This window comes from Anabrus simplex, chromosome 5 (assembly GCF_040414725.1).
Source record: "Anabrus simplex isolate iqAnaSimp1 chromosome 5, ASM4041472v1, whole genome shotgun sequence".
Lineage (NCBI taxonomy): Eukaryota > Metazoa > Arthropoda > Insecta > Orthoptera > Tettigoniidae > Anabrus > Anabrus simplex.
The window spans coordinates 302,913,904-302,928,877 of NC_090269.1; the positions used below are offsets into that span (position 1 = coordinate 302,913,904).

At 38.9% G+C, this 14,974-nt stretch overlaps 1 protein-coding gene across 2 annotated transcripts in view; it reads right to left on the reverse strand.

Moving 5' to 3' along the window:
- Positions 1-14,022: 14,022 nt before the first annotated feature.
- LOC136874857 (probable cytochrome P450 CYP44) overlaps positions 14,023-14,974 on the reverse strand; it is a 102,642-nt gene continuing 101,690 nt past the window's right edge. For both annotated transcript variants that reach the window (XM_067148539.2, XM_067148540.2), the window contains exon 10: positions 14,023-14,358. In XM_067148539.2, coding sequence (XP_067004640.1) covers positions 14,198-14,358 — 161 coding nt within the window. In that variant the 3' untranslated portion in view covers positions 14,023-14,197. The remainder of the gene's footprint in view (positions 14,359-14,974) is intronic.

The window sequence follows — 14,974 nt, forward strand, 5'->3', positions numbered from 1 at the left end:
CACCAATCTGACATTCAATTCTGTTGAATTTCTTACCTACTGACATCAGTTTAGTCTTCGAGAGGCTAATTTTCATACCATACTCATTGCACCTATTTTCAAGTTCCAAGATATTAGATTGCAGGCTTTCGGCACAGTCTGCCATTAAGACCAAGTCGTCAGCATAGGCCAAACTGCTTACCACATTTCCACCTAACTGAATCCCTCCCTGCCATTTTATACCTTTCAGCAGATGATCCATGTAAACTACGAACAGCAAAGGTGAAAGATTACAGCCTTGTCTAACTCCTGTAAGTACCCTGAACCAAGAACTCATTCTACCATCAATTCTCACTGAAGCCCAATTGTCAACATAAATGCCTTTGATTGATTTTAATAATCTACCTTTAATTCCATAGTCCCCCAGTATGGCGAACATCTTTTCCCTCGGTATCCTGTCATATGCTTTCTCTAGATCTACGAAACATAAACACAACTGCCTATTCCTCTCGTAGAATTTTTCAATTACCTGGCGCATACTGAAAATCTGATCCTGACAGCCTCTCTGTGGTCTGAAACCACACTGGTTTTCATCCAACTTCCTCTCAACGACTGATCGCACCCTCCCTTCCAAGATGCCAGTGAATACTTTGCCTGGTATACTAATCAATGAGATACCTCGATAGTTGTTGCAATCCTTCCTGTTCCCTTGCTTATAGATAGGTGCAATTACTGCTTTTGTCCAATCTGAAGGTACCTTACCAACACTCCACGCTAATTTTACTACTCTATGAAGCCATTTCATCCCTGCCCTCCCCCTATACTTAACCATTTCAGGTCTAATTTCATCTATTCCTGCCGCCTTATGACAATGGAGTTTATTTATTATCCTTTCCACTTCCTCAAGCATAATTTCATCAACATCATTTTCCTCCTCCCCATGTGAGAAAATTTCTGCATTCATTTTACCATTTCTCAGCCATGATTCAACCCCTATTACAATATCTGGCAAGTATATATCTATTAAATTACTTAATTCTAATCCTTTCTTTACAATACTTCTACAGTTCAACACTAACATTTTTATGTCATCCCTACTTGACTTCCAGATCCCTGTACCCTTATCACTGCTCCCTAGACCACCCCATTTCCCTGAATGTACCTCCCTATAACTCTTCTAAGCAAATTTCCTAATTTATACGTACCACTTCGGTTTAAGTGAAGGCCATCTGAGTGCATATCCCTATCTCCTACTCACTCGTTAGGAGCTAGAAATTTAATTCCCAGTTTCCCACATACCCACTCCATAGTCTCATTTAAATCCCCATTCACCTTCTAGTCAGTATCCCTCCTACAAAGTATTCCACTGATAACAATCTCCGCTTCCTTAAACTTCACCCATGCTGCATTTACCAGACCTCACACATCCCCAACTATGTCGGTACTTATACCTGGTTGCTTTACGTTGTTGGTAGCAACGTGAAACACTACCAACTTCTCTTTCTCCCCTCCTTCTCTTCTACTTTCTTCAACATCTGCCTCAACCTAATTCCCAGATAACACTCTACCCTGATTCCCTTTCCTCCACACACTTTCCTCACATGTCTAACAATGGAATCCCCCATGACCAGAGCCTCAACCATACCCACCTCATTTGATCCCCTCTCCTCTTGGTCAGCCCCATCTTTCCTGACAGCTGCAGAAGCTACTTCCTCCTCCCTTTTCTTCCCGCCATGACCCTGTTCCACCTGTCTTTTCCTATATTCTACTCTACATTTCCCTTTCCTACCTTTTCCCTTCATCCTACTTTCATACTTCTCAGCAACAGTTCCCTTGGGTTCTGAGGGCAGGGCAGTAAAATCAAAATTCAAAATCCAAATCCAAATCCAAAATAGGAAGTGTCAAATTTCTCTTGTAATATTTGCTGTCTCAAAAAAACTGTACACTATAAAATGTGCAATAACAATTTCCAACTTTTTGTGTTTCTCACCTTTTTTCTACCATACAAAGAATGGTTACAAAGATATTTGCAATTACATTTTTCATAAACTTCCAAATACTGTGTATTCAAAAACATTAGCTCACTCTAAAGAGAGTCCATAACAGAAATTATAGCAAATTTAATTTCCAATCTTCTATGTCTCATTCATATTTACTGAACAAGCTATGATAATTACTAATTTTCATTTCTATTAGTCAGTCCATCAATGACAAGCATTATTGACAAAGAAGTATTCAGTCATTACAGTAACGAGTTGGCTGGCAATGGTGGTAGTTCTTGTATACATTTTATAAGTTAAAAAGCTGTATGATCATCAGGCACTATGTGCCAAGAATATAATGGAGATACTATCTAAATGAGAAGGAAAATGTGAAACCATGGAGAAATGGCCACTTGAAGAATGATGGTGAAAAAGAATCATAATGAGGTGGGGGGAAATGAAAGACTCCCAAGGCCTTGAATGCCTTCATATTGTGAATTTGAGATGATAGTCTTTTAAACCCCTAAAATTTATCAACAATAACATCATACTGACTGACAGTTATTATTAATTAAGTTGTGCTCTGTCTTTACTGCTGCTCCTCATTTTTGCTAGAAGGCATTACTGCTTCAAAATTATACAAAAGCTAATCCATCAACAGCAGGTATACAGCAGCTAGTATGTAATAAAATACACACACAAACACATCATGTGTGTTGTCAACAGAGAAGACTGAGGTACTGGTGGTTCAAATCTCATTCCTGTTGTAATCAAGCCTACCAAAGTTTGTAGTGTATAATGTTTATATGAGTATATTAGACTAGTGGCCTGCCGCGGTGATGAAACTTACTAAATGCCACATATAACTGACCATGGCTGAAAGTGCACCAAGATAAGTAAATATCTACCATGTCGAACCTTTGACCCTATGCTTTGTTAATGGTCATTGCAAAAGCAAGACGTAATGGGAACTGCCCTCTTTTTAAATGTGAAAGGCAGGTTACTGTTAGTAGACACCAGATTAATCCTGATTCTTCAAAGCACCTGTAAGGACTTTTCATTTCTCTAACTGTCATACACACCGGGCGAGTTGGCCGTGCGCGTAGAGGCGCGCGGCTGTGAGCTTGCATCCGGGAGATAGTAGGTTCGAATCCCACTATCGGCAGCCCTGAAAATGGTTTTCCGTGGTTTCCCATTTTCACACCAGGCAAATGCTGGGGCTGTACCTTAATTAAGGCCACGGCCGCTTCCTTCCAACTCCTAGGCCTTTCCTATCCCATCGTCGCCATAAGACCTATCTGTGTCGGCGCGACGTAAAGCCCCTAGCAAAAAAAAAAAAAAAAAAAAAAAAAAAAACTGTCATACACACTCCACTTATTAAACCAAAGGCCATGTGCATATTTCTTATAAGCACTACAACTGTACCAATTTGTAATTTTAATTCATGTGGAGGTGTTCCAGATGGCACAATGGAGTGTAGATATTCTATGGATATGCTACTTACAAAATCTGTGTCAGCATCACTATCTGTCAAGAGTATCAACACTGTTATATTCCTTAATACTACCCGGGATTATGTCTTCATTTATCCTGTTACTATCATCATTGAAGGGACTTACAATTGCTCTGTTTTAGTAAGCTGAGTCTGCACAATTGCCAAAAACATGACTTACCAATGAATTGTCAGGCACTATATGCCAAGAATATAATCTGCTAATGCAGGAATCATTGAAGATTCATCAATAATAAATAACAGCTCATTTTTGTAAAATGTCTGCTTCTGAGCTGTTTCATTTAATACACGAAATTGAACTTCCTGTTACTGGAACAGGCAAATCCAAAGTTTTGTGAATTGTCTTTCCATCTGGTAATAATAAAGCTGCAATTCCTGTCCAAGCAGCAGCGATTGCAATCTCACCTCTTCTTCTAATCATGTATACTAAACTTGAATAAACAAATGTTTTCCTGCACCCTCCTGGAGTTTCTATCAAAAATATATTCTGACTCAATTTCACAGAGCCATCTATCGGATTAACATAGAAAGATATGCATAAACAACTTTCACCTTTCTATTGGGATGGAATAGAAACTTCAGTGGAAGTAACTTTCATACAGCATTGATTTATTCAAATAAATGACTATTTTATGCAAATAAAGGAATTAATAAAATAAATAATATTTTTCTAGTAATCCAGAGATGAAGATCTTTCTTTTGATGTATAACACATAGGTATTTGTATTGTGGTTTTCTCACAATATTGCATTACAGTTTAAATTATATATATAGTTATCAGTATCACAAAATAAAACATTCAAAATAATTTAAACAGGCTGTAAAGTCAAATCGATCGTTCAATCAATGAATCAATCAGTCGCCACTGATCTGCATTTAGAGCTGTTACCCAGGAGGCAGATGCTTCCAACTAATATTTTATCTAACCTTTTCTTGAACAATTTCAAATAAGCTGGAAATCTATCAACTCTCTCTCTCTCTCTCTCTCTTCGTAAATTATTCCAATCTCTAATTCCTCTTCCTACAAATGAGTATTTGCCCAATTTATCCACTTGAATTCCAACTTTATCTTCACATTCTGATCTTTCCTACCTTTAAACACTCATTTCAAGCTTATTTGTCAACTAATGTCATTCCTTGCAACCTCTCCACTAACCACTCTGAACATACTTAATACTTGAGCAATTTGTCTCCTTACTCCCAAGTCTTCTCAGCCCAAAGTTTGTAATATTTTCATAACACTACTCTTTTGCTGGAAATCGCCCAGGCTGCTTTCCTTTGGATCCTTTCGAGTTCTCAAATCAAGCAATCCTGGTAAGGGTCCCATACATTGGAACATACTCTAATTGGGATCTTACCAGTGACCTACTGTACATGCTCTCTCCTTTATACCAATAAATACCCTCATTTAAGAAAAGATTAGGTAAACAAGTGATAGGGAATCTGTCATCTGGGTGACTGCCCTAAATGCAGATCAGTGGTGATTGATTGATTGATTGATTGATTGATTGATTGATTGATTGATTGATTGATTGATTGATTGATTGATTGATTGATTGATTGAACCATATGACGAGATCTGTGGCCTCTATTTACAACCTCATTAATGTGATTATCCCAATGAAGATCTTTCCTTGTGTTAATACCTAGGTGCATACAGCAATCACCATGAGGTACTTACACTCCATCAACACAGTAATTAAAACTGTGAGGATTTTCCCTCTTGGTGAAACTTTCAACCTGACTTTTCACCACATTCACCATCATGCCATTGTCTGCTGCCCATTTACAACATAGTTGAGGTCCTCTTGCAGTCACTCACAATCCCGTAACTTACTTACCTGTAATTCCAATTCTTTTACTCATATCATTTACGTATAACACAAGACAACATAAAAGTCCAATAATATTGCTTTGCAGAATCCCCTCTTAATCACTTCAGGATCCAATAATGCTCCACCTATTCTAAGTCTCCGTCCTATTTTCTAAGAATTTAGCCACTCATTCAATCACTCTTTTGTCTAGAATCAAGGCCATACTCAGGGTGAAGTTGGGGGTTAAGGGGTTCAATTCATCCTCCCCCCCCCCTCCCAAAATAAAGAATGACTTGACAAATTTAAACAGCAAGTACAGGTTTTAGAAAATTCAATCCATTAAATCAAAACTATTATGAAGTCAGGAATTTGGACAATAAAACAATTGAATTTAACCTATAATACCTTTAAATGTTTCTCTATGAATATAGTTATGTATGTTGGGTATTCAGCCCGAAGGCTGGTTTGATTCTCCCCAGCTTCGCCAAAAGCTGTCATAAATAGCTTAGGCGTCACTGAAGAGGCGTACTAGGGAAATGAGGAGTGAGTTAGTTTCCTGTTGCTTTCCTCACTGAGCCAGATTAAATTTACCCCAAAAAATAAATTAACATTTTTATTTTTGCAATATTTGCTTGTTTTTAATAAATGTTGCACTATCATTCAATTATGGTTTGCTTGGCCTTTTATTAACATTATACAAGTAAAAAACTGAAAACATAAAGTATATTGTTTTAATATTATAAGTGTTGAAATACATATATGTGAATGATATATGCCTAGAAAATTACGATAGTCTACTTATTTTGACACATTTCTTATCAGTTTATGTAGAGTCATGTTTCAAATATACTGTACTCAGGAGATTCTTCTTCTTTCTTGGCCTTTTCCCCAGTTATCTGGGATCACATTAATGTGGATTAAGCCCTGTTTTACAGATGCCAAGATGCCCTTCCTGAAGCCAGCCTTATGTGGGGGGCATTTCTTTACTATTGCATGTTTCTGTCATGGTTAGTAGTGTAATATGTTGTGTGTAGGGGAAGATGTAGTAGAATGATCATAAACACCCAATCTCCAAGCTAGAAGAATTAACCAAACATGGTAAATACCCTCTGTCCATCCTTGAAATGGAACCGGGGCCCTATGCCAATGTGCTGACAATTCATCCTCAGAGCTGGACTTACAGATATACTTAAGAGGTTTCTTTTTACAATTGGCTTTATGTCGCACCGACACAGATAGGTCTTATGGCGACGATGGGATAGGAAAGGCCGAGGAATGGGAAGGAATGGATGTGGCCTTAATTAAGGTACAGCTCCAGCATTTGCCTAGTGTGAAAATGAGACCCACAGAAAACCTTTTTTCAGGGCTGCCGACAGTGGAGTTCGCACCCATCTCTCAGATGCAAGCTCACAGCTGTGCGGCGCTAACTGCATGGTCAACTCACCTGGTATACTTAAGAGTCTGAAATATTCTTAAGAGAATTTTCAATAATACCTAGCAAAGAACTTAAATAACTGATTCATTTTTGTTAACAAAATATTTGGATTTTGGATTTAGTCTTAAATTTTTCAGTGTCCTAGATTTTGTCTAGAATAGTTGTCATAAATAAGTTGTTATAAATTGTTAATTTAAGTTTTTAAGTTAATAAAAATTATTTTTCAGCAGTTCATGGAAGTCACTAAACAAATTCATCCGTTTGAATTTTCCTCAGAAAAACTGCATTTTGTAAAACCCTTACTTGTGTCACCTGATTAACTAAAGGCCAATCCTTGACTCAGAAGCAGGAAAATAATTGCTTGCAAAGGGAACATCTAGCCTGAAGAAAACTAACAGATGTAGTACAGAATTAGAGCTACAGAAATTGGAGGAAAAACCAACAGATGTGGGGCGGCACCTTTTCCCTAGCATGATGCAAACCACTCATGAAACTACCCCAATACAGACCGACAGAGGCATGATGTTAAATTGCGTCCACAAACCGAGTGACCACCAGTATAAGGGGTCCTCCTCTACCAAGTTCCAATGGCCTCTTCGGAGGAAGGGTGAGCGGGTAGAGGTTCAGGGCACTCTCTTGCCCTTGAGGTGGGAAACTGCCCCTAAAGGCGGAAGAGCCCCTAGATGGCCAACGGCATAGGATAACAATAAATCCAGTAGCGTCTGTTCACTTATTTGGTGCAGAAACTAGTCGGCGTCTGTACTCTGAGTCTGAGCAGCTGCCTTAGAAAAACTTCAGGAACTCACCCACCTGATTGTACTCCGATCCCTCAGGATCAACCCAGTCGCTTGAGAACAAGCACACCATGAATCATGCAAGTAAGAATAATTTTACTCCAGGTGGTAACCAATCGACCCGCCAAATGAAAACAGAGGCAGCAACTGGCCACTCAGTTTCTGGAGGAGTCGGGCTTGCATGAAAGAGAGAGTCGGAGCTCTCTGGCAAACTTCCCACCAAAACGCCCCTCTACATCAGCACGCTAAACATCAACACACTCCTGCAAGTAGGCAGATTTCTCAGACTAACATCAGAATAAGATCAGCAAAAAATCCAGCTACTCGCCGTACAAGAGACCAGACTCACTGACTCGGAGACATCGGAATATGGTAACTACTGCATTTTCAAGAGCAAAACTACATGAACAGTAGGAAAAGCCACAGCAATGTTACGCATTCCCTTTTTCGTACACAGAAAGATCGTGAACTCCGTAGAAGAGATCACACCCATAAACAACAAACTAATGACCTTGCAACTTCGCTGTGCAGATCGCCACTACATCTTCATAAATGCCCACGCGTCCAGCTCCTTGGCTAAATGGTTAGTGTGGTGGCCTTTGGTTGGGTTCGATTCCCGGCTAGGTCGAGGATTTTAACCTTAAATGGTTAATTCCCTGGGGGACTGGGTATTTGTGCTGTCCCCAACATCCCTCCAACTCACACACCACATATAACACTATCCTCCACCACAATAACATGCAGTTACCTACACATGGCAGATGCCGCCCACCCTCATCGGAGGATCTCCCTTACGAGGGCTGCATCCAACTAGAAATAGCAACACGAAATTATTAATTCCCACGCACCCACCAATGACTGCAAAGATCAGAAACAAACAGAAAACTTCTGGGACAAACTTGAAACCACACTCATCAAAATCCCTCCTCGGTGATTTCAGCGGTAAAATTCATAAAGAAAAGTGCTACAGAAAAACAACAGGAAAATTCTCAGCATGCAAAAAGTCTAACAAAAATGGCAAATGCCTCATCCAGCTCTGTCAACAACACGACCTAAAAATCATGTCAACATCCCTATGGAAAAACCCCAATAAACTCTTCATATGGGAATCACCCACCTGCTGCAGCAAACACTAGATCAATCATGTCGCCATCTCCTTCCCAGCACAAAAAGAAGTACACAATGTCCAAGTCCGCAGAGGAGCCAACATTGACTTGGACCATCATCTAACAAAAATCAAAGTGAAATTTACCCCAAAACACTTCTACCAGAAATCCAAGGCAAACAAAAAATTGGACATAACACAAATAAAAACATCAAATCTCAGGGAAGCGTGAGAAAAAGTCCCAGCAAAAACTTGGAATGAATTCCATGACAAAATCATGAAGAGTGCATCAAAACAAATCCCACCACAGAAAAAGAGCAGACAACCTTTTTGGAACACCGCAGAGGAGCCAACATTGACTCGGACTATCATCTAACAAGAATCAAAGTGAAATTTACCCCAAAACGCTTCTACCAGAAATCCAAGGCAAACAAAAAATTGGACATAACACAAATAAAAACATCAAATCTCAGGGAAGCATGAGAAAAAGTCCCAGCAAAAACTTGGAACAAATTCCATGGCAAAATCATGAAGAGTGCATCAGAACAAATCGCACCACAGAAAAAGAGCAGACACCCTTGTTGGAACACCAAATGTGACCAAGCTATATTGAACAGAAAAAACCATACCAGAAGTTCATCAGCAACCATACACCTGAAAACGAGGAAAAAGTCTGGAGACAGACCTCTAAACTCATCAGACAAACCAAGAAGAAATACCTGGAAGACCAACTGAAGTTGGCCGAACAGGATTTCTGCAACTACAACACCAGAGATTTTTACAGCATCTTCCACAGCAGATTAAATGGATACACAGCCAAGACCTCTGCTTCAGAAAACAAAACAGAAAATTGGCACTCACAAATGATGAAAACACCAAGGAACTCGCGAGATACTTTTAGTCACTACTCAACTGCCCAGATCAACAGAAAGGTTTCCAAATAAACCCCACCTGAGCCCAAACCCAGACTCATCCCCACCTACACAAGAGGAAATACACCGATACATATGACTCAAAAACAACAAGGCATCCGGAGACGACGGCATTGTAACAGAGCTTCTTAAACATCTAGGAAAGAATTCACTCCAAGAACTCACACAAATCATACAAGAAATTTGGGCAATGGAAAAACTGTCGACTCGTTGGCTGAATGGTCAGTGTACTAGCCTTCAGTTCAGAGGGTCCCGGGTTTGATTCCCGGCTGGGTCGGGGATTTTAACCTTCATTGGTTAATTCCTATGGCTCGGGGGCTGGGTGTTTGTGCTGTCCCCAACATCCCTGCAACTCACACACCACACATAACACTATCCTCCACCACAATAACATGCAGTTACCTACACATGGCAGATGCCGCCCACCCTCATCGGAGGGTCTGCCTTACAAGGGCTACACCCGGCTAGAAATAGCCATACAAAATTAAATTATTAATGGAAAAACTGCCAGAAAATTGGACAAATGCCCTCCTCGTTCCACTTCACAAAAAAGGTGACGAACATATGTGAACAATTACAGAGGAATTTCCCTGGTGCAAGTCACATACAAAATCCTCTCCACAGCCCTCCTCCAAAAAACACAGGAACAACTAGAACCACTCATAGGCGAATACCAAGTGGGCTTCAGGCCCCACAGATCCTCTGCAGAACAGATATTCAATATGAAAACCATCCTGAAACTACGACACACCAGAAAGCAACCTACAATCCGCACCTTCGTGGACTTCCAGAAAGCATACGACTCCATTGACTGCCAATCCCTCTTCCAAACACTGGGTGAATATTGATTGGACAACAAGACTCAAAAAGTCATCAGGCTAACTCTCACCAACACAACCTCCCAAGTAAAATTCATGGGAAATATACCTGAAAAATTCCAGATAAAAACGGGTGTCCGACAAGGAAATGGACTTTTTGCACTACTCTTTAACATAGCCCAGGACAAAATCATGAGAGAATAGGAACAAGCTCTAAAAGTTCAAGGAAATTGGCAACCATTAAATATGACAAGAAAATATGTAAAAATCTCCTGTCTCACTTTCGCAGATGATCTCATGATCCTTGCAACAAACGAATAACAGGCAATCAGCCAAATCGAAACCCTCAAGAAATGCTCAGAAAAATTTGGCCTGCAAATACCTTTCTCAAAAACCAAGGTCATGTGCAACCACTGCAACCTCCACAATTTGAACGCGAAATTTGGCACAATCAAAAAAGTAACTGAGTTCTGATACCTCAGAGAAATTTTAGTACCAACAGGAAAAGAACAGAAGGCCTTCAAGGTCCGCATCCAGAAAATGAAGAGAGCCCTTGGCCAAGCACAAAACATTTACAACAAAAAATGCCTTTCAATTTTCACCAAAATTCGACATTACAACACTGTGATCAAACTCAAATACTATACATGAGTCAAACACTAGATCTCCACAGAAAAATAGTACTCAAAGATATCCCGAAAGAGGAACGTAAAATCATCAGAAAAATTCTCGGCCCAAAACTGACTGACGAAGGATAATGACTGCATTCTTGTACAAAAGGAGCTTTCAAACCATGCGGCTGGCATCAGAAAAAGATGCCTGAAATTTTATGGATACATCAAATACCTTCCAGAAAACAGACTGACAAGAATCTTACTAAAGGCAACAGAAAACATCAAAACAAATAGGTGGACACTGGAAATCTGCCAGGACCTGGAAAAATCAGGAATCAAAGTGACCGACATTGCTGACCAAACCTACTACAGAATGAAAATCAGCAAGTGGGAAGTAGAGTCAGAGAGAAACTACAAGAAGAAGACAGGAGCCAGGTGGACAGAAAAACGAAGAACCACGATGAGAGAAAAATTGAAGGCTGCCTGGCAAAGAACGAAATTCACAACTTCTAAGTGAGCTTTGCGTGATCAGTTTTCTGGTCTTTTTCGCATCTAATAATAAGATAATAATAATTGTATGGCATTAGCTACAGTGTGCAGACATTTCAATTTGACGCCATCTGGTTGTCTGCTCATCAATTTTGACATTCCGTTTTGACTCTAGACCTACTAGATGGCAGAGTAAACCAGATCAGTCTTGGGCATCTATGGCTGAAGTGTAATGAATTTTGTTAGGTGAAGACCAAATGTGTGACCAGAAATCTTTTACGTGCCGACATCACACAACATGGGCTTTATTCCACCTTTCAAAAATCCAACTACCTCTGCCAGGTTTGAACCTGCTAACTTGGGATCCAGAGACCAAAACTTTACCACTGATCCACAGAGGCAGCTGTGTACATGACTGATGAAATATTAACCTTTTCTTACCAAAGTTTCTTCTATATGAACAAAAAGTATAATCCTTCCCATTTAAAAATGCACATACGGTATTAGTAAATATATTTGTACTAAAATCTCAAAACTGGTATGAACAAATTATTGGTTACAATATTATATCAAAAGACAACATTTAGCACTTACAGAGAAAAATGTCCTTACTACACATATTAAAAAAAAAAAAAAAAATCATAGGAGACTTGAAGAATAAAGTGAAAATGATAATATAAATGAGTCAGTATATGTGAAGTGGCCCCCTATTTCACCAACATTACCCAAATTCACATATTGTATACTTAAGTAGTAGTAAACAAAATAGATTTTGGCAGTAGGTAACTCAGCAAATTCAAAATATTATAAAGAAATTACTTTTATGCAGTTTTAAAACATTTGTAAGTACAAATTGTAAATTAATGAAATTCATGTAAATACGGTATATAAATATCAACAAACTATTAAATATGACACATGGGTGGCATAATTTTTAACAATCATACAGAAATATTTTCATTTTATCGAGGTGCTAAAGATTTTTTAACATTCCAAATCTGTAAACATCTTTTATAATAATTATAGTGAAAAAATTTCATTCCTCCATTTTTTACACAAATGACACATTTTTATTCCATTAAAATCTATTTCAAAACAAAAAAATATAGGGTTTTTATTGGCTGATGCTGATTATTGCTTTAAGAAGAAGTTCAACTGTGCAACGTCCGCCTTCATAGCGTAACTGTTAGTGTTACTAGCTACAGGCATCAGAGGCCTGGGTTCACTTCCCAATCCTACTAGGAGGACTGGTATAAGGTTAAAATGCCACATATAGCTTATGTCCATTGGGGTGTGCCTGTAAAGAGCTGCACCACCTCAGGACAAGGATACGAGTTTTGTACGGCTCCATGGCTAAATGGTTAGCATCCTGGCCTTTAAAGCAAGGAGTCCCAGGTTCAATTCCCAGGCAGGTCAGGCATTTTAACCCTCTTGGGTGTTTGTATTGTCTTCAGCATTAGAAAGGCAGGTCACCTATAGGGCATCATCTTAAATAATCTGCACCAAGCCTCTCCAGAGGTCATGCGCCATAGTTATTATTATCACTGGGCAACCAGCTTCTATTAACCTAATCAGAGGGAATGTGGAAGATGCCTACCTTTGAAGAATTGAAGGCATGGGCAAAAGAAAGGAAAGGTCCATGAAGGGAGAGAAAATGAAAGACTCCCTAGGCCTTGCAAACTTAATACCGTCAGTTGGAGGAGAACAAATGTTGACCAAGGGTGATCAGATAGAAAAGATGAATGTGAGGAGCCTAACACAAGTGGAAGCAATGCCAGACTCAGCTAGGAAATCTGTGCGTGCCAACCCATATTCCCAAATTGAGAGGATACCGTGGTTGTATTCTACCACGTCCATCCACAGGATCTTTTTATTGCTACTATAGCTTTAGTTTTTGAGCTCCCTCCGCTCAAAAAATTGCTGAGTATGACCTTATCTAGAACAATAGCTCTCATTTTCATCTGTAGTCTCTCATGATCTATGCATCAAAAGCCTTGGATAGGTCAGTAGCAATACCATCCATTTGATCTCCTAAATAGAAAATATCTACTGTATCTTGTTGAAATTCTGCCAGTCGAGTCTCACTGGAGTAACCTTTCCTAAACTCAAACTGCCTTCTATCAAACCAGCTAGTAATTTTGCAAACATGTTTAATATAATCAGAAAGAATGCTTTCTCAGAGTTCACAAGCAACACATGTCAAGGTGACTGGCCTGTAATATCTGCTTTATGTTTATCACACTTTCGTTTGTGCACTGGAGCTATTACAGCAACTCTCCATTCAAAAATCAAGAAAAAAATACTCAGTGCAATTATGAAGTATTTCTGTTGACATTTTTCCTCTCACTACATTAAGACTATTGACTGCCTCTTGCAGCAGAATAATATTTCTCCTCCTTTTTCTAGTACCTATATTTTTATCAGTCCAAGTATGACAAAAGTTCATTAAGGGTATTGAAACTCATTCTGTGATATCACAAGTCCTCCAATTAGCAATGAAATTGCCACCTTAGCTAGTGTTAACTAGTGAATGGATGAATCTAGATCTGCTTTTGTATATTTCAGTTTATTACTTATTTTAACATACACAAATTATGCAATCAGTTATAGAATCTCAGTATTTCAATACTACTTGTTGTATGTGAGATTATGGTTTGATCATTTAAACACTTGGTTGGAGAGGGGGAAAGATACATAACACACATTCTAAAAAATATAAATCTTATTGTTTTCTTGGAATAAATTGAACTCTGACTGGTCCATCTGGAAAGAGTAATGTGTTGAAAACCTGCTCCAAGGGCTTACTCTTTGGATACTGCAGTTTGAACTTCTGGAGAATACAACAAAGGACAACATAGAGATCTTGCTCTGCAAACCGCCGTCCTAAAAACCAAGAAACAGAAAACTAAATCAATTATCATCTGCACACTTTTTAGTGGTAGATTTACACCCTAGTGCTGAATCGGTTGACTTCGGTTATCTTCGAGATTCGTATTGGCAACCTTTGAAACACAAACTAAGAATCGCTCATCATCGCTGTGTGACATCTGGTGTACACTTTAAGTACTCGTACTGTTGTTGTTTACACAGCAAAGGCAAACTATAGAATTTAAGCTAGGAACAAGTTTTGCATCGGGAAATGCTGTATAGTATATATATTGTGTGTGTGACACAGTTGTTGGCATTAAATAATAAAGGTTTAGAAAATTCATATCGATCGATCATATTATTGATTCAATTCAGAATTCATTTCCATTCAGTTGGCAGTACTACCGGAACCGGCAGTGCTCCCTTCTTACTCCTCAAACGAGTACAAAAATCTATCACTAAAAAGTGCGCGTACAATACTTTTTCTAAAACACACACATATATACTGGTGTCACATTAGTGGACATCCATCGGGATTTATGAACTGTCTATTATTCAGTAAATATAAAACAGATTTGGAGACACATTTTCCATATAAAAACTCACAGCTGTAGTCCAAGAATAAGCCATG